This window comes from Chaetodon auriga, chromosome 5 (genome assembly GCF_051107435.1).
Source record: "Chaetodon auriga isolate fChaAug3 chromosome 5, fChaAug3.hap1, whole genome shotgun sequence".
In the NCBI taxonomy this organism is placed as follows: domain Eukaryota; kingdom Metazoa; phylum Chordata; class Actinopteri; order Chaetodontiformes; family Chaetodontidae; genus Chaetodon; species Chaetodon auriga.
The window spans coordinates 9,085,545-9,106,071 of record NC_135078.1 but is presented as its reverse complement, the minus strand read 5'-3'; the positions used below and the strand labels follow the sequence as shown (position 1 = coordinate 9,106,071).

The window sequence follows — 20,527 nt, the reverse complement described above, 5'->3', positions numbered from 1 at the left end:
TAAGGCTTCTCTGTATAAACACTTGTAGCTCCAAGAGCCTGCAGGCACAGACAGAGGGGAAAGTAGAGCAAGAAAGACAAACCAGGGCTCAGGGGCTGCATGCTGGTATTTACAGATAAGAGGCAAACTGGCTTGAATGGCGAGCTGGGAATCAAACACTCTGAATGAAGTGAGAAGACAAAAGGCCGACGACCTCCCAGACCTTCGGCGATGAAACTGTCAAAGCCACCACCGGATGGCCTGCAGGGCTGGGGGGGTCAGAGGTGGGGGGTGGTTGATGAGAAAGGGGAGCAGCTAGCTTGTTTGTTTGCCCATTAGCCCAGCAACTGGGTGTTTGCCAAAGGTTGCAACACTTCACTCCAGTCCTCCACAGCTCTGCATGTCTGCAGAGAGCTGGTGGGGGAAAAAAGGCTTAGTTCCAGTCGAGGGAGCATGGCGAGCACTCATTTAGCCCTGGCAGCACTGCTGAGGCGTGGGACAGTAGTGTCAAATTGAGGGCCTCTGTGGGGTCGTTACATGAAAGATGGAAAAAAAAAAATATACAAACTCCTGATTAATGTTTTTAATCATATAAAGCCTCCTTGCATCTCATAAACCCATCCTTTTTCTTTTTTCTTTCGTCTTAGCTTTCCCTTTTTATCTCTACATATATCCGTCTTTATCCAAGGCAACATGAGCACCGTCCTAGTAAAATAGCCTCCTCAATCATTTCAGTGTGCCACAGCAGGGGTCCAAACAAAGAGGGCTCTGGTAAAAAAACAAAACTGAACCTGGCTCAACTTTTGCTGCAACGCAACTCAACCCTCCCCTCAACACACTGCAATGGCCTAACAAAGACATGTGAGTGTACACATTTCTGCTAGATTACTCTGAAGCATGAACTACAGTAAGTCTTTACAGACTGGTAAATGAGGTGTGAAATCCTGCCTCATAGTACTACACACCCCTGTGCAGGGTTTTTGTATGTAATAAGCCTTCATACTAATGGATGCATTTCTCAAACTGGACTTCCTGGATCATATTTTATCTTCTCACCTCTACCTGTAGCAACACGTCCACACCAACAAAGCCTGTTGGATTTTTTTACCATTCAGGCTTCAGTTTTGTGCAGCTCTGCCATCTCTCCACCCTTCTCCAGGTACCAGCTTCTCACAAGCTCAGATGACACAACACCATCTTCCTGGCCTCATTACCCATAAACCCAATCCAGTGACCTGCTCACCAGATTACAGCGTCTACAATCACTCACACACAGGTCTGATCAAGGCTTTGTTTTTCATTTCGCTCCGAACCGAGCAAATGTTGCTTTAGAGTGCATGGAAGGCTGAAGAGAACAGGTAGTGGTGTTCATGTTTATCTACAGTAGAAGTGCCATTTGCATGTCCAGATTGTAATGCTTTCATAGTAAGCCATCAGGTTTTAAGATGTTTAGAATTTTAACTTGTTGCGCCTAACTGAGTACGTCTCAAGGTGTCTTGAAACTTCAATGCTTCTACGCAATCTAAACTAACCTCAGTGATGGACATGAAAATAAAACAACACTGTTTCTATACTGCACTTCATGCGTTTCTCCCTTGAGCAAAACAAATGGGAAACTGCTGCTCTGGCCCAAAAGTACAGAGGAATTCAAGATGCAGTTTAGCTTTAAAAGCATCTTGAAGAGAGCAGCCAGTGTAGGCACTTCACAGCCTCGGGCCACTTAATAATTCAGATGTGGTAGAGCCACAAATGGCAAGTCCTCAAACGATCTATTTCTGTGTGTCCTGGTCCACCGTGCTTCTGAACAGCCCCTATTCTCCTGATAGCAGCGCGGCCTGCGCTCACTTCATTATGTAGGGAGCTTCACACATCACAGCAGCAGGGAAAACCTCTCAAAGGGATAAACAGGGAGGAACAGGGTGTGCTGGGTTTGGAGCAGGAGTTAATTTGGAGAAATCAGGATTTGGAATCTAACAAATAAAACTACTCAATAAGCCTGACTGAGTTAAAAAAAAAAAAAAAAAAAGTCTGCAGCTCAAAACAAGCCTTTATCTGTGACCTGACTTGAACAGTGGCAGCGGTTGAAGATGCAGCACCGCATGTTCAACGCTGAACTTCATTGTGTGTTTGAAGTTGTTTTTTGATGTCATGTTAATGCTGAGCACCAAACACAACCAACCAACAGCCTCCAACTGAGTCAAAAGGTTAAAGTGAGACCACAGTATCTGAGGCGCTGATAGATAACATGTGGGACGCGTCAACATCATCAACACTTTTCACCAAATACAAGTCTCTCTTGCACTGAACACACATAGTATAGATCATTTTAACTCAATCCCACATGGCCTGCTGTCCCATATACACAGAGCAACAAATGTGGATTAATCCACTGCTGAAAATAGTCCCCCAAAAAATGACAGTGGGCTTGGAGCTGAGAGCCACAGGCAGGAAGTAAGAAAGCGCTGAGAGACGGAATAACACATTGTTGGTTTTGGTCTTCTCATGAGTTTTGTTGACAGTCAGAAAAATTCAGAATAACACCACCAGCTTTAGGCTGTTAAACAAGATAAAATTCTATCACTCATCAGTATTAAGAAAATGGCCATTGATACTCTGAACTTCACCCTTAACCCTCATCACACTTGAAGCTTGTAAGTAAATAAGGATTCAGTAGAAGCGTGGCCTGAACAGGTAAATAGTCACATTTTGAAGTCGAAGTTCATCGTTAAAAACCTCCTCGTTTTAATGCAGTGAGTCAGAAGTACTGCACTCTTCATACAGCTTAGTTTGTGGCTGACGTTCTCCCCTCCTCTCCTGTCAGGTGACCCTACCTGTCCGGAATTTCTTATCAGGCTGAAAGAAGAAAATGCTGACACAGCCTTTATGTCTCATACGACTGAGGTGAAGTCGGGTCCCTGCTGTCAGACATAATCCCTCCTGCCTTTATTGTGTCCCAGGCTGTCATGCCTCACATGATGTTTTTCCTTAACCCCCCCTTTCTGTTTTGCCTCCTTTGCCCTTCAGTGTTTTCTTGCAGTTTCTATATTTTGCTGTTTATTTCCTCCTGTCTCCCTCCTGCAGCCTTGAAGTGTGCCTGCAGTGCATGTCTCAACCCTCAGGGGGGACATGAGGTCCAATATGGTTTTCCCCAGATCACATGAGTGGTTTCGAGCCCTGCGGGGGGGGGGGGGGCAGCAGCAGGAACACCAGTCAGCGGCGACCCGGTCGTCACAGAGGAATTATCACTACAGCTTGAGCGTTAATCCACTAACGGGCCTTGAAAAAGGCAGTTTCCACTAATATACATATTCTGTCCAACAGCAGTCAGATCCTATTAGTGCTTTTAATATCATACTTCACTGCCTAACCCCAATGGGCACAATGTCGATGGATATGAATACCCGTGCTGAGGATATTACCCCTCGGCACACTGAAGTCACAGATAGTCTCTTTTGAAAGAGCTCACTGTATTTGCCTTCACTGTACTTTTAATTTGAGTTTGAGCTTTTTTTTTTCCAGTAAGCATCATCAGACTCATGTTGTGAAGCGTGTCAGGCAGCAGCAGCAATCAGATGCCGCTGAGATTGTTTTTCTGACGGTGGCTAGAAGTGTTCTGCAAAACTGCTTTCCTGAGAGTTCAAGTTGCTGCACTGCAACCACACTGAGGCTAGGCTCAGGCACAGAAAATTGTACATAGAGGTTTATTCAAGAATGGGGCTACTATGATAAAAGTGATCAAGGCTGCGCTAATTAATAAGAAGAACATTAATAATAAAGATATCAATATCAGATATGAAAATGAACCATCAACTGCTTTGCTGAATTTCTTCTCTGTCAAAAGTGTCAAAAGTGAAAAGTAAAAGAACATGGTCGTTTCTGATTGGCTGATAGGTTAAACTGTTTATCAGGACACCTCATGCAGGGGGTCAGTCAATTACTTTCCCACTGTTCTACATCAGCGCTCCAGGTATGCTAATGCTGTTATAGCAACAGTGCTGAGGCTTCACACTACGTTAACAGTTAACTCTCACTAATGAAACTAAACTAATCATGCGTTAAACTGACTACAAACACACTGGGGTGTAATGGTCATGGTTTAAGGGGTCGAGTTACGCTTGAACAGAACATGCTGTCGGACCACGTCAGGGCATTAAAAGTGTTTATAGTTGATTCGAGCAGCCACAATCAAAGGTGGAGTGAAAAGCCAGCCATCATGGCAAGCATTTTTGGGCAGTTTATCCTTGATTGATTGATTGATTGATAGGAGGATATGAGAAATGGGGGATGCATGGCCAGGGCCTTAAACTCAGAGGTCACCATGACTGCCCTTGGCCATTACTTTTATGAACAGCACCTCTTCATATACTATCATTTACATTTCCAACACTTGAGTGCGCCATGATTTTTTGGGATGGAGGTGATCTTATTTTGTGTCGTCTACTTCAGACTGTTAAAGTGCACAGTAACTGGGAGGAATATGCATGTTTGCATGAATTTAGAGAAAATCATCAACGGCAAATGTGAATGAGCGTTAGCTTCCAGCCACTACCGTTATGTAATCACTAGCAGTTGGTTCTTGGAGATGAGCAGCAGGTGGCTGCAATTCTCCAGTTGGAAAACCATCACAGAAGAGGGCGCAACAAGATGATGTAATTCAAAAAGATCGCCAGTCAAATCTCAAACGGTGCAGAAAACATGATATTTCTTTTTGTTGTGTGTATTAATGTGAGGAAGGTTCCATCTCCCAGTACGCTCCCTCACTCTTTTTTCAAATTTTGCCTTTTCTAATGCGATACATCAAAATGCGCATAAATAAACAAAAAAAAAGCTACTGAGTGGAATCCAAAATCATTTCTCTAAAAAATGCTATTTCTTCTGTGTTTAGAGACAATTCAGAACTGGTAAAAGGCATTTCTTTGGGCTTGAGCTTGTCAGTGCTCATCGTGGGAGAAAAATAAATCATTACTGAAACTGAATGAGGAGTAAAACAGGCAGGATTGGGAGGAGTAATAAACTAGGACTAGTCAGAACAGGAAGAAACTTAAACCTCTCCAACTATGTAGCCTGTACTTCTAACCACCCTGAATGACACACTTGGCATCAACAAATTAGCTCATATTGTAATGAGTGAACTCCAGAGAGCCGGTGTGATCGAGGGGTTTGGTCTGGTGCCCACGCATAAAACTACAAACCCTTCAGAGTTTGTAGCGTTCCAGCCCTGTTCAGGATCATGCTTTGTTAAATCCCAGCTCTGCCTCGGAGTTCCTGTCTGGAACTCCGTCCTGGTGGTGCTATTCTTGAGGTGCCCTATATTTTGATTCCTACAGAAATGGCAACTTGCAATGCCAGGAATTCAAGCCTTGAGGGGCAGGTGATATATTTGGACATGGTGCTGCATGTTGCCAAGCCCTGCTGTCCTTCACTGCGGGCTATATGCTGCATTTCAGCAGCATGTCAGGCCTGGTGGCACACTGCACCTCTGCAATAAGCCTTGAGCCGTCTGAATCTGTCAGTATGCATCTAGAACGCGTTACCCACAATCCCCTCAGCTTCATGATGTGCATCAGTGGGTAAAAACAATGGGCAGTACTTCAGTACATGTTTGAGGTATTGGTACTTTGTACTTTTCTATCACTTCATTCTGGAGAGAGCTTTTGCACTTTCTATTCTTTTTATCTGATGACTGATTACTAAACAGGTTAAGATTTGACAAAAACATGACATGGAAAGTACTGCCGACTTTTCCTCCACATTTTAGTTTGATGACAACTGTTAGACCTCATCCAGAGAGGTTTACAGCCCTCACACAGGTGACCATCAGCCAGTGGATGTGCCACTTTCTAAAAATTCCAAGATGAGACCATTCCTATTTGTCCAACACCTGCTCTCTAAGTGAAGAACCTGAGCGCTTCCTTCTCCACTGGCAGCCATGTTTTCGTACATGATGCAAGCATCCTCGCTGACGAGGTTGGGATGTTTGGGATAGCCTGAGGGTGATGTCACTTAAGACTTCTGTTTATACCCAGAAGACACACGCTCCTCTGCGCACAACCATCTGAGGGTTTGATCTGGTCCATCGGGTTGCAGGGCTGGAGCTGGTAGCTGACTGGTGAATGATTTAGAGTGCATGTGTAAGAGCAGTCAAGCACCGTCTCCCCTTGCCTCTGCTAGTTGTCAGTAGGAACAGAACTGGTGAGAAGGTCTGATCAATCCAAACCACTTCAGCCGTGGGAACTAGTCTCTTCTCTGGGAAAATGTGCTCTTCAGTGTTTGTATCTCACTCCTTTTAATCCATCTCGCACATTGTACCACATGTAAAAACTGCTTTGATCAATATGGACCTTTGAACACCAGAACAAGAGGTTTTTTGTTTCATAAATTCCAAAAACTGACAAGCATAACCCTCTCGCTGATGCAGAAACAAACATCCATTAAAACCCACATTGATGAAAATCATGGGTGATTAGCAGCTTTTTAAAAGAATACAAACCTTTGATTGAGTTTTTTCTTTTTATCTCCATGCAGTCATGCTCAGGGCCTCCATCAGTACAGTATAAAAAGCGAACACTGTATGAATATTAAGAAATTCCACCAAACTGGCTGAAGTGTTGTTCTGTTTTAGGATACCACAACACCGGATTAATTGCCTGAACATTTAAAGACCTGGCTGTTGGACGATCAGATTTTTTGGCATATCTGAATTTTTTTTTTTTTTTTTGGGGGGATTTTGATTGGCTGCCTCAGAGTTTGAGCAGTTCCCTGATCAGACTTCCCATATGGCTGCTGTCAAAAGATCTATTATCAACTTCCTTGCCTTAGCATCATTCAAGTACAAAGCTATGTTTGTGTATGCACCTGCAGTCTTGACAGAGACTGTGCTCTGATATAAACAAACCTCAACTTTGCTGCAAAACAGACAGACCATACTGTCCACATCTTTCCAGCCATATGTGAGTCCATATTTTCTTTTCTTGTCAATCACTGTAACCAGCTTACTCAGAGAAACAAGGTTACACATGTAATCGGAGAATGTGTTTACAGGCACTGGAGTGACCTGGTTCCTGTAAATCTGCATATACATACAGCAGGTCAGTAATCAGCTTTTGTTTTGAGAGCATGGCTTAGTGATTTTAGCTGTGTTACAGATGGAAGACCTGTGTCGGTCTTGACCAAACCAGCTCCAGAGTCACTCTCTGTGCCTGAAGTCTTTGTCATGGACATGTGTAATGTAAAAAGCCAATTAGATAACTGTTTACCAGTACACATGGCCAAGAAATCAGCGTTCTCCAGGAGAAATCTATCCGGGGATATTAAGTTTCTCTAATCCTACATAAACCAGGATTCTCTTTTATATGATGTTTAAGAATACAGCTTACTGGAAAACTGTGACCTGGTTGATGAAGTGCATGTACATTCACTGTCTGAGCAAAATGGATCAGAGTCTCCTTGTCTGCATTCAGTGCACAGGGTTCCTGCACACTACAGAAAAGTGTGCAGATGCATGAAAGAGCAATTTGGTTGTTTTCAGGTCTGGAACCGTTTGAAAAGTATGGGCATATTAGGGCAGTGAAACAGTAATCATCTCACATATATAATTGTGCCTTTATGTCTTTTTCAATTTAGCTCTGTAAAATGATCAGAATGATCTTTGTTGGTGGATTGACAGAGTTATTAGTCACATAAATCAAGCTGAACACCAAGTCTAATTAAATAAAGAAATGAAAGTCTGGAAAAAGAAGAAGGAGGAAACTGATCATGTGCGAGAAGGCTGTTTTGCTCTTATGGTTATTTTCAGCGCAGACCTAAACCTCACGGAGAGGCCTGGGGGCTTCTGCAGAGGCCTGCACTTTAATCTGCCTGGTTCTTTATTTTCCATTTGTTCCTATCTGCCCTCCACTCCAGGTGTTGGGGGGGGGGGGGGGAGTTCTTCACTTTGAACTACAGCAGGGCCTTTTCCTGACTGTGTTCAAACATGCTGGGACGTCCCACCTGTCTCCTTGCCCTCTCCTTTTTCCCACAATCCCCCTCCTTTCCCTTCTTCTCCAGCACCACTCCTCCTCCTCCTCTTCCCTCCTGAAACACCAACTTAACCATTTCTGTCTTTACATCCTTGCTCCAACAATTATCCCACTTCAAAGCCGGGGGAAAAGTAACACGGAGAGGCAGGATGTGTTCTTGTGCATTTACAGGATTGAAGGTAGTCAAGGTATGTTACTGCTCACTCGTTTTAAGCCTTACTATAATTACAGCAGGAACGAAGCAGGAGATTGTCATTATTCAGCCTGGGAACCACAACTCTACCACGGAGAACCATGTTTAAGGCTTTTTAGGAGAGATTACCAGTTGTTGCGAGACACAAGTGGTGTTTTTCTAAAGTGCACAGCAGAAAATGTCATTCCTTCTCACTTGGGTTGGAGCTGATAAAAGGAGACAGGAGATACCTTACAGCTGAATCACCTTAAAGTACAACCTGTGCTGGTGTTCAATGTCTCAAACTGCTCTGTGCTTCATCTTTTATTCTCCTTAGGGTGCAAAATCTTCTGAAACAGCATCTGGAAACATCACAGGATACAAAGACCCTCCACTTACTGCAAGCAATATGTAAACTGTGGCAGTGAGATGGGAAACGTCACAGGTTCTTTGAGTCTGTCCACGCTCTGCATATGTTCTCTGTAAGAAAGTTATCTTAAATACTCACTGGAATAATATATTGACTACCATCTGTGTCTCAAACTTTTTACAGCTTAAACCTATAGTTAAAGTGCTGGAAGGTGTGATGGTGGTTCAGCCTTGGCCTCCCGCACAGAGGAACAAGGCGACTTCTCATCTGTGATGCCTAAAGCCAAACATGATAACTTTAAACATTAAAATAAGTTGCAAGCCAGGATATGAGGATCCTGCAGCAGGGTTTAAAGGAGTATGAAACAAAAGCACATCTCACAGCAAAGCCCTGAATGATCGCGAATACACAGCAGAACTGCTGGAATAAAGCTCATCACAAACTTCCATCTAACTTTGAAAAGAGCCTAACCTTCAATCGGCGGAACAGCGGGAGTCGGCTGCTCTTCTTTTAGCAGCCGGGCCCGCCACCGAGCTGCATCATGCTCTCTCGTCGCCATTATCATCCACAAAGTCAGGATGAGGCATGCATTATAGATGAGACACATCTTCTCGGCTACATCGCAGACAACAGAGGATGTGCAGCAGTCCCTTCTGATATACACCTTTTACCACCTATCTCTGCATGTACACACTTAACAGCTTCAGCCGTCAGTCATGCTAACCTGGTAATGTCCCCTGTGAATAATACATGAGCAAATACACATTAGACTTTGCAAACGGACACAAGATCCTAGTTCTGTGAGCAAACCAGTGATACTAGAGAGATAAAATAGGATAAGAGTGGGTGCACCTACCGCATGCAGAGATCCCTCGTAGATACAAGCTCCTACGATGACAGACAGATAAAGGTCAGGGGAAAGACAGAAAGATATCATTAGCATTAGATTCCAGTCATGATCACACCTTTAGTATTGATATATCATGAAGCTGTTTTTTGTCAAGGATTATGTAAATCTGTGATTAGAATTCCGACAGACGCTCTGGTCAAACAAAAGATCAGCTTCATGAAAACGAGGAATCAATTCCCTTCAAACTCTGGGATGTGAGTTCCTGTAAGCCCTTTATGTCAAGTGTGTCACTGTGCACTGTCAAACTCTGAAAGTGGTCAATACATCTCCGCAAAACAGAAACATGTGGGGTGAATAAACAGATTCTGAATCCCAGTGGGAGACTAATCCAGGAGCAAATATCTAAAATCTCCCTGACTTGAAGCTAAGCCATGAAATTACAGCACTTTAAAAGGTCTCACGTTCCTGGAATTCAGATGTCACTATTACAGTGAGCCATATATGTACAGCACAATGCTCAGTGAAAGTGTTGTTAACATTTGATTTAGTTGGACAGTTCAGTTTGAATGCACTTTCAATGTGTCAATCAATTTGGGATCCCATTTGCTATTTTGTTCTTAAACGGATGACATAATATAACACATGCATGAGTTAACATAGTTTACAGAGCATGCAAGGATGCTCATAATAACAATATCTGAAGCTTTAAAATACCAAAATCACCTACATGATAAGGTAGATATAGTTATATGTGCCTAATTTTGGGTATGAGCCTTCCAGGACATCTCACACTCAGCTTGTCAAGCTCAGCTGCACATTACCATATTTAGTTAGTTTAAGTTAAGCCATACTGTGCTACCCTTAGCTCAACATGCATTAACATCAGCTGAGTCCACATACAGCTGAAGCGAAGACTGACAATGTGTAACAGAAGAGTCTAAGATGGACTAAAATGGCCACCACAGTCTTGACTTTTCATCTAGCTGAGAAGCAGGTATAGTATTGCGGGTATCAGGCTCTAACAAGAAAAGACATTAGGCCCTTTCATGCAGTCTGTTCAAAGCGGAAATGTTGTGCTGTTATCTGCCTTGCCGTTCAGTATAAAACACACAATCACGGAGTTGTTCCGCCGTTAAGAAGATGTAACAGAGCCAAATTGACTTTGTATGGGGCAGTCATACATTGGGGCAGTATTATTATTATTAGCATTACTAACAGTATTGTTTGGTTCTGCATATAAAAGCAAAGCCGGCATAATGCAATCTCTGTTTAAAAAGGGCTCATGTCAATCCCTACATTAACCCACCTTTGAACTTCTACACGTGCACACTTTGTCTGAATTCTACATCCATTCAGACACTCGGCTGATTGATCGGGTCACATCCACATTGTAACTGCTCAGGCTGAGCTAAGTTCTGCTATCTCAACTAGCCTGACTGGCATTTTCAGTTGAATGCCAGGGCCTGCTCAGGATGCCCTGCCAACTTCAACGTTTCGCATAAATCCATCCATAACATCAGGGAGACTTCACATGTAGCCCAAAACACTCCCCATACGCTGAGACTGAAGACAGAAGAATCAGCTCCTTACACGTAATGTAAGCCAGGAAGTTGAGTGTACATGTGTGCAGGTAAATCTTAGGGGTTATCAGATCAGGTTCAACAGTGTGTTTAATTTACCAGAACTAATTGCCTCTTTAGTTAGACAAACACAGTCAACACCGCCACCTAAAGCTAAAGCTACACAGCAGTGTCTGGCTAACACAAGTCTCAGAGGCCTTTGCTGGTTGCTTATGACGGCCAACTCTACCACCCAACAAGACAAAAGCAGGCACATTCAAAGAAAGCAGCATGCTAATCACGACTGCGCTAACAATGCTAAGTAGCAGTTGGCACAACTATGCAAGGCAGATGTTACCACGAAATTAATCTAAACCCACTAAGATTAGAGATCACAATAAGGACACACACGCAAACACACACACTAGAGTCAATCCTACCTACACAGACACACACACACACACACACACTCAACACTGCCCGCTAAAGCTCAAACTAGCGAGCACTGTTTGGATAACTAAAGCCTCTGAAAGTAGGTGAGTGAGTCACTTGGAAAAAAGGGGGCTTTGCTAAAGCAAAGCCCTCAAGTCTCACGCATTTCAACCTGTTCACATGCTCACATGCCACACCTTGTATTTCTCACGCAGAGAAATTACCAGGATAACGCCCACCAAGCTACACCGCTATTTTTTATAACAGTGGAACAGGTAGAGGAATTAGTGATGTGTCCGTCGCGAACGAAACGGCTCTTAGAACAATCAGAGCCGGCTCCTGCCTGGGAACCGGAGCGGGAGCCACTTTGTTTTATGTTTTTTTGGTTTTTTTTCTCCCCCTTTTTTCTGTTCAAGCCACAAATGATCGGTCAACTACATGATCTGTGGTGGGCTCTGTGTGTACGCACTCAGCAGGAGGGGGAGGGGTTACAGACACAGCGCACACACACACACCTGCACTAAGAAATGCTGAATTGAAGAAATATTTTTATTTGTATGAATGTATGTGCCATTTATCAGATCAGACCCCATCCCAACCCCCACCCCCGCCGCATCCACCTAAATCTCACTCTGAACTCAGTTCAAAACTTGAGACCCCTGCTAAAGGTAACCCAACTTTACCATGAAAGGACAAGAGAACATGTTCAAAGAAACCAATCTCCACCAGGCTGTTCACCTATCAATGCTAACTAGCATTCTGTTAATGCTAGCACACATCTGAGGCAAATGAGCTCACAAAACAACCAACAGGCCTAATTTATCAACAAGCGCTAACATTAACTAATGCCTTTCATAATGAAGACACGTGAACTGTATCCTTAACCTAAAGCTGTCTTAAGGGAATAAAAAAAAAACACCTGTGTTTCTTTCACTTCTGGTACTTCAGTAAACTGAGCATTTAGCCACGTGTACACTCAGTACATATGAGCAGTTACCTCTGGAGCTTCTTGAAATTTAAAAGTCGGGGACTATGCAACCTTCAGTCTGAAATGGCAGGGTGCTGATGATTATCTCTGCTCAACTTGAAGGCTAAATGTTAAGAAAACACAGACAGAAGCACAGACGGACGGGTGGACATGAGGCTCATCCTAGCCTGAGGTCTGAGCCTCACGAAACCAGACTGGAGAAATCTGAGAGCCCTCAGGGGAAAGTTCAGCCAGAGGTAAACATTTACCATAATGATCTACGTCCACAAAACAAGAGCGGGGCCTACAGTTAAGTCTGTTCATGTTGCTGCTTCATGCCGTTGACTCTTTATGTCTCTGTATGGGAGAAAGAGTGCACTGCAAAATAGAATGTGGCATTTTAATCAGTTTGTGGCAGATATACAGACGTGGCTTCACTCTGCAGATCTGCTGCTCAAGATAACGGTTGCCAAAAAACAATTAAACAGGCATCATGTCTAACACTCTGTGTGGTGTTAGTCAACACATCAAAGGTGAGTGAGCCTGTCATTTTATCTATTTTAAGAGAATGAATTCAGTGGGACCCACGCCGCAGATTTTAAGGTAATCATTTTGAGGTCATTTTCTGTACATAAACTACCGTAGTTAAAGAGAACAAATCTTAATTCCACACACATATTTTGAACAGTTACTATGGAGCGACTCTGAAGGAGGCCAGAGGCACTGTTGCAGTTTCAAACTTTCAGTGTTACTTTAAAACCACCGTCAGTGAGTAATACCGCAAGCCTGAAACTGCAACAATGCCTGTCCCATTTTTAAAATAAGTCTTCTCTTATTCCTTCATGTTTTGGATATGACACAGTTTAAGGGAGGAAAGGACTTCCAGAAGACTCAAGACATGTAGAAACTCTGAATGGAGGTTTGGTATATGGTGGAGGATCACAGAGGATGACTGAAACCTGAGATAAGACATGCTGCTCGTATCGAAATTTTAAAACCCATTTTCACAAGGCGACTCCTAATTTAAAGAATTTGGAGATATCAAACGCTGTTTTCGTGTGATTAAGCCTTAAATGACTCATCAGCTTGGGACGATCATGGTCTAAATGAGTTTCATCACAGAGTTGTTCCTCTCATCCTTGAAAGAAAGAGGCATCAAAGGACATCATAAAAAATGAGAAAATACACAGGCCTATCTAGTTTACCACTATTTCTATTTCAAGAAATCAGATAATGAAGTTGTGATGACAGTATCTCAAGACTGCACGATTTTAAGATGACGTGCCACATGAAATTATGAGCAACCATGTCAACACTCAGCTTCTGTAGAGAGACAGAACAGAACACTTGCACTTTTGGCAAACCTGAACCTTTTCTCTACAATCGCTCCTGAATGCTGCCTTAAGATCACACAAACATTCATTTCATAGAGGTTTTAAATGACTGCCCTCCACCACAGAGGATTTTTGCTTCAATTATATATCATCAAGCATTTAACTGCTTATGATGCTGGGAAAGCAGCACCTGTCCTCAAAATAACCACACTCATCCTCTTCTTGTGTTTGTAACCCAGCAAGCACTGATTTGGTGATTTACAGGTGAAAGCACATCCAAACCTAAAGCTGAGCTAAATTTTGTCGAAGAGTGAACCTTTTTTTTTTTTTATGGTTGTTTCAGCCATTATATTTGAACTCAGAGGGAGGACATGTTTTACATTGAAATATAATCATTTAAATGTTGTTGTAAAAACAGTTTTATGTGTGCTAGACATTTAAATTGCTTATTTAATCCATATTTAACTGGAAGTCTTGACATCTTTGGACCTGCAAATCGCAAAAATCAATGCTGCATGGAATAGAAGTGCAGTCTAACTTTAAAGTGGACCCATGCTGGAATAAATTCAGTTACTTCCCTCAAATATACAGTATCTGGGCTGTCATCATCAACCAAACCCAATCTCCTACGTGAGTGAGACTATAATCTGGTTTGGTTAGGAATAATAATTCTGACAGATGCTCACAGCCAAGTTCAACAATCTAAAGAAATCTGAATTGAAAAGCAGCATGTGAGCTAAACCCGCTTTGACTCCAAAGTTTTGTCCAGAGAGTCCTCTCTTCATCAAATCATCCACCCAATCCACCGGGCAGAGCTTAATGTCGATAACATTTCAACTTTTATAACGATCCCGCTCCGCTTGCCGGTGCCAACGCGCTCTCTTCTCAGTGGATGGGGGCGAAGGAGTATCTTGCTTTATAAAAGTTTGAATCTTATTGAAGCAAGTGCTGCCAAGCAGATTGGATGCATGCCGAGACAAGGAGAGGATGCTAATGATTTGGTAGAAAAAAGAAAGTCTGGAGCCAAATTCTGCTGCTGCATGCAAGTGGAGAAACTTTCCCCCTCCAGATTTCAACATGCAGCCTGCTCCTTCCCAGCAGGTAGCGGGGCTGTGATATTAACAAGCCCGAGTTTGATATGAGGGATGATGTGAAACCTTGAATGGGTCAGTTCAGTATAACAGCTGCACAGACCTGCTTTACATTCTGCTCCTGCCAGTCTTCTGCATTATAACTCATCTGATGGGAATACTGGAGCTGTGCATGTGCAAATCTTTTAGATGTGATGCGGAGTTATGAATATTTAAATGGCACAGAGATCACGAGCAGGATCAGATTCAGAGACATGCGTGAGGATAATAAAGAAAGTGAAAATGCACAACAACTCAGGCAACAGGTTTTACTTCAGCTTCCTCAACTTATTCCAGCCTGGATGTTCTTTGAGTTAGACTTTCTCCAACTGACAACTTTAAAGTTTGTCGTCACTGCTGTCTCACTAAGAAATGTTTTGGTGATTTGCAGATCATGAGATGTGAAGACTTCTTTGGGCTAAATAAGGTATTTAATACATCAAGGATATATGCTTCTGCTGTTTCAATGTATCAATATCAAGCAGGTTTTAACTATGTTGAAATATAGCCTCTGAAATGCTGTTTAAACAACATGTGGAAACTTAAACCAGATGCAGTTTCAACACGTTTAGATGTCTTTTCACCTGCAAATGGCCAAATCTGGGTTTTCAGGGGATGGAAACACAATTAAGGGACAAATTTGCCTGATCTGACTATGGGTGCTGCTTGCTCAGCATCATAAATAGTTAAATCTCCACTTAATGATCCGGGGTCCAGGGTGCTCATTAAGAAATCCTATCAAATGATGTCTGTGTGATATGAAAGAGCTTACTTTAAATTCATTACTTTTGAATTGGGCAAATCCTGAAGTTACAATCAATGTCACTGGGAAACAACAACCTGTTCAAGGTCGTGGTCCCTTCCAGGACTTGAGGGGTCAGTTACATTCAGTGTTGTCTGGATTAATGGAGAAGGAAAAATGACAATTCTGGCCAGAACTTTCAGTCCATTGTAAGGTGCAGCCTGGATGGACTAAAAGCAAAAGCAGCCTATCAGGAACTAAATCTGATCAAATTTGGGGTCTGTGGCTCGAACGTGAGTGTGCCTGGTGGTCCCTGATAACCCCTGACCCACATAATAACATGAACAACTGCTCTGGTGAAAAGAGACCAAGAATACCAACCATGTATCCCACGGGGGACGGTGAGGATTCCAGCCAGAGCGCCAACAAACATCCACCATCCACCCATGGTCGCAGCCAAAAAGGGCATTAAATCCAAGTCCAGTCGGAGGAGACGCGCGATGTGTTTGTGTTTCTGTCTCTAGCTCAAATGACGGCAGTTCTCACTGTGCATTATTGATGGCCCGATGTACACTGAAACAACCAGGAGAGCTCCAGGAATCTTTAAGAGGAGCGGGAGCGGCGCGGAGAGACGGCGCGCACCGGGTCCGACTCCTGAGCGCTGCGCTCCGGGCTGGAATGCAGCGCAGTCCCGAAACCTGGACAAGTATCCACCTCCTCCTCCTTCTCCGCCTGCTCACTGCTCTGCCGGTCGGACGGGCACAAAACTCTGCCAAAAAAAAAAGATCACCAGATGCAAGGTGATTTGTCCTCTCCCCAGCAGCAGAAGCAGCAGCCGGGACGCTTTTAAAAGCCGAGGCGCATGACGACGAGAGACGGAGAAGCGGTCAGACTTTCAGCGCTCCTGCAGCGAATGTTGCGCGGTGTTTGAAGTCACTTCTTGCGGTGCAGCGTTCTTCTTGTGCTCCCCGAGCCCCCCCTCTCCACTCCCTCTTCTTCTTCTTCTTCTCTTTCTTGTTCGTCCTCCCCTCCTCTCTCCAGGAGGACGTCCCACCTCTCCTCTGCTGCTGCCCCCCCTCCACCTCCACCACCCACCTCGCTCATAATCTCACATTAAGGGGACTCTGCTCCTTGGGGATTAAAGCATGAGGGGACAATTCGTTTATTAGAGGAGAATGTTGGTGATGAATGAATGAATGAAAGATCATCAGAGGGATTCATCATTGAAATCATTTTACAGCTGAAAATCTGAGGTTTTCCCAAAATAAATAACGCCACAGTACTGTTTCACTTCAGCACACTTGAATACAATTTCGTCACCTGTGGCATCTAATATTCCCTTTTACGACGTGGAAAGCTTTACGGACCTCTAGTCTTCTAACTTTTCCAGGTTTTTATGGTAAGTTTATAGGGACCTTAAGTTACTTGTGTGTTTTTATCTCCTGTTAAATCATTATTAGTCTCCTCCTGTAGGGAACTTCTGGTGACTTTATCTCACCTAATGGCATTTTAGCCGCAATAATGTGCTTTATTCTACTCTTGTTTTATTCCTACATATGTTTCTAAATGACGAATGAGTTTGGGATAATGGTATTGCACTCTATGGCACTTTAGGTGTCATATATTATTCAAAATTATTCAAATTATAAGGTAGTGGTTCCAAATCAGGGGTCGGGACCCTTCCAGGTGAAAGTAAAGGCTTCCAGGATAATTTAAAGGGTTGAAAAACAGAATTGTTCACACTTTGCAGTCATTTCTTCTTTCTCATGAAACACTGGACAGTTTCATTTCTCTGGGCCTCTGAAATGTTGCCAGCTCTTCAGCTCATAGACATGTGCAGCTTGCAGGTTTTTTGAGTGGTATTTTTATTTCATGAAGTGTGTTTAAGCTTCTCTGAAGAATTCATTTTCTGGATGTGTAAAAGTTAAAGCTGAGAAGAAAGTGAACTGAGAAACTGGTGAAAAATGAAGCTTTAACAGTGACTTTCTTATACATAAGCCTATTTTTGTTATGTATTTTGTCATTAAAACATTATATTTTGTGTCATTTGAACTTTTAGATGTGGCTGATGTGCTCCATTTTTCACTTTCTTCTTCTCTCTATATTATTTATTATTATTATTATTATTATTATTTTTAACTTTAACGCTTTTATTCCCTTTGCATCACTATCGCACCTCCTGTGGCAGCTGAAGGTTACTTTTTCTTACTTCTCAATATTTCTTTTATCAATCATGGTTACCATTGGCAACATGTTTTCATGAAACATTGTGTTTTTACAACTATAATAACCCCTGCAGCTCTTCGTGGAGCTTCTCCAGTGAACTTGTTGTATATTAATAGCTCATTGCCTTCATAAAGTATTACAGATTAATTTCTGGCAGACTTATTTGTCATCCATTGTAGCTGCAAGGTGTTCACTTCAGCTGATATCTGCATAATGTCTCTCTAAAGTGTAGAGTAGGACGTCTGCAGCTCTCTGTCTGTGAGTGTAATGTTTAATCAGAGGGAGTGTAACACTGAGATTCCTCAGTGTCACATGGCAGTAACCTGATCTCCACTCAGCCCTTTTGTCCTCTGCCAAAAAGGGATCAGAATCAGTTTTGCCTTTGAACAAGCTTTCTTTCTTCTGCTTTAATGCTGCTGCTGCTGCTGTCTGCACCCTGCAGCTATTTATAACGAGGACCCTGTGACGCAGTGGAAGATTTAAAAATTTGGGTAAACCTTGACCTGACAACATGACCTGAAATTAGTCTGAATAATTAATGTTTTCCATATTAGGAGCTCTTTAACCGTCATCATTTTGACACTTCATGTGGAGTCTGCTCTTCCTTGAACTCACACATACTTTATTCTCACTTTGAGGTCAGATTTAATAAGCAGGGCAAACTGAGGTAAGGTGGGTTCACCCTCATGTAGCTCTGGTTAGGACCACAGAGACATTTTCATGCTAATAAGAAAAAGATAAATAACATAAAGTAGATATTGTTATTAAGGTATTCATGGTTGGTTCAAGGGCTCATCAACCAGAGAGAGGACACTTCATCTGCACTGTTTTCCTTTTTTATCATTCACTGGGCTTTTTAATTAGTGTGATTGAAAGCTGTGCTGACTGAGATTATTACTCTGAAACGTGTGTTGCTCAGACGCTGCTAACTTTGGGAAAGATTGTGCAAAGAAGGGAAGGGAACATTTGTAAATAAGGTGGAAAAAAATCAGCAAAATAATCTATTGATGTATTGCAACTAACAAATCACTTTCAGTATTGACTGATCAAACTATAATTTGATTATCGTTTGATTGACATCTTTAAATGTCTTGTTTTGTCAGACCAACAGTCCAAAACCCAAAAGCATTCAATTTCCACTGATTTAAAACAGAGAAAATTGTCATGCTGGAGAAGCTGAAACAAGCAAATGTTTTGGCATTTTGGTTTGAAAAACGGCTCAAATGATTAATTGATTATCAAAAGGTTGCCGGCTAATTTTGTGTCGCTCATCTTATCAATTAATCAACCAAATGTTTTCAGAGACAGAGACCAGAAAGCATCGATTAAAACTCGGTGACTGAACATAATGTGACATTTCTTTGGGGGTCAAAGTTCAAATGCATCAGCTACATTTCAACAACATTACCTCCCAGCTGTGTCCGAATGAACCATGGCACCACCGTGAACATTACATGAGCGTCTGTACAGCGTCTACCTTCAGAGCAACAGAAGAGGTCAACATCTTCCAGGACAGATCAAAACAACAAGAATCAGAACGAGAGCTTCATAGATAGACTGCAAACATATATGAGGAATACAGGCTCATAAGAGTCCAAATAGCAACACAACAAACAACTTTTATGAAGCTCCTGCTTGTTAACAAGACACTCGCTGAAGGCAATTTCATCATTTTTACTATTTTCTCCACTGCCAAATCCTATCACATTAGCTGCTGCAACAGCCTGATTTCCCCACAGGGACCAATAAAGTTGCAACTTATCTCAGTCTTACACTGAATATCAACCTGCACAGCATCAGAGGATGTGTGGGTAATTGGCTGCACTAATTCAACGCACACACACAGTTTGAGACAAACTCTTGCTGTTGGGACATCAAATGTGGTGTGTTACCTTCCCAAAGACATGCTGCATGTTGTCAGCAGCTCATGCCAACATCTGAGGCTGCGTTGGAACCGCAGTGAGTGCAGAGATAATGTGTCTGGGGGGTTTTGTTAGAGCAAATCTTAAGATAACAAGTTGGGCAGACAGCGACAAGAATATGAAGGTGATAAAAGCTAAAAGTAAGGTTTGATTCACTGGTTTAACGTCAATCTTAAACATGAATTCATAAAGATTTCATTCAGTTCAGCTGCAGGAGTTTTAACTGAAGGACTAAAACCGACCTAAACTTAGCATTTTCTGCTGTTAAGACATCACACAGGTGTGAGATTCATTCCTAAAGAAATTGCCCAGTGAAATCCCTTCAGACCTGCTGCTATATCAACATTAATCTCCATCACTGCGTTTCTCCTTCAAGATATGAATGTTGACTCAGAGTGCCGGCAGACTGATGAACAGATGAGAACTTTTCAAGGCCATTAAGCCATCTTCAGCAACTTTTAAGGCCTCAGAAAAGCCTTTAAGATTTCTTTTTTTTAATCAGCCTCCCAGCAGGAGCCACTGAGCACACACATATACTGCAATGAAGGTCACAAGATGGTTTATATATTATGAATGAGTACATCAAGTGTTGGTGTCCCCTCATGCCTTTATGAATTATTGAGTGAAATATTCTGAGAGAGAAAAAATCTAAGTACTCCTCTGGTGACAATGTTCATATTTCCGATTAATTCAGCAGCAACAGGTTACAGGAGGCCCTCAATGTACTTCTATGAGGGGTCAGCAGCAGCAGCACAGGCTATATCAACACTGCCTCCTGGTGTTTAGATGCAGTACTACACCAGGGTTATCCTGATAGCTGTAGTCA

At 42.5% G+C, this 20,527-nt stretch overlaps 1 protein-coding gene across 2 annotated transcripts in view; it reads right to left on the bottom strand.

The window, feature by feature from the left end:
* Nucleotides 1–16,558, bottom strand: part of fras1 (Fraser extracellular matrix complex subunit 1) — a 221,217-nt gene extending 204,659 nt beyond the window's left edge. For both annotated transcript variants that reach the window (XM_076731113.1, XM_076731114.1), the window contains exons 1-2: nucleotides 15,935–16,558; nucleotides 9,396–9,427 (exon numbers count right to left, since the gene is read on the bottom strand). In XM_076731113.1, coding sequence (XP_076587228.1) covers nucleotides 9,396–9,427; nucleotides 15,935–16,022 — 120 coding nt within the window. In that variant the 5' untranslated portion in view covers nucleotides 16,023–16,558. The remainder of the gene's footprint in view (nucleotides 1–9,395; nucleotides 9,428–15,934) is intronic.
* Between the last annotated feature and the right edge of the window lie 3,969 nt (nucleotides 16,559–20,527).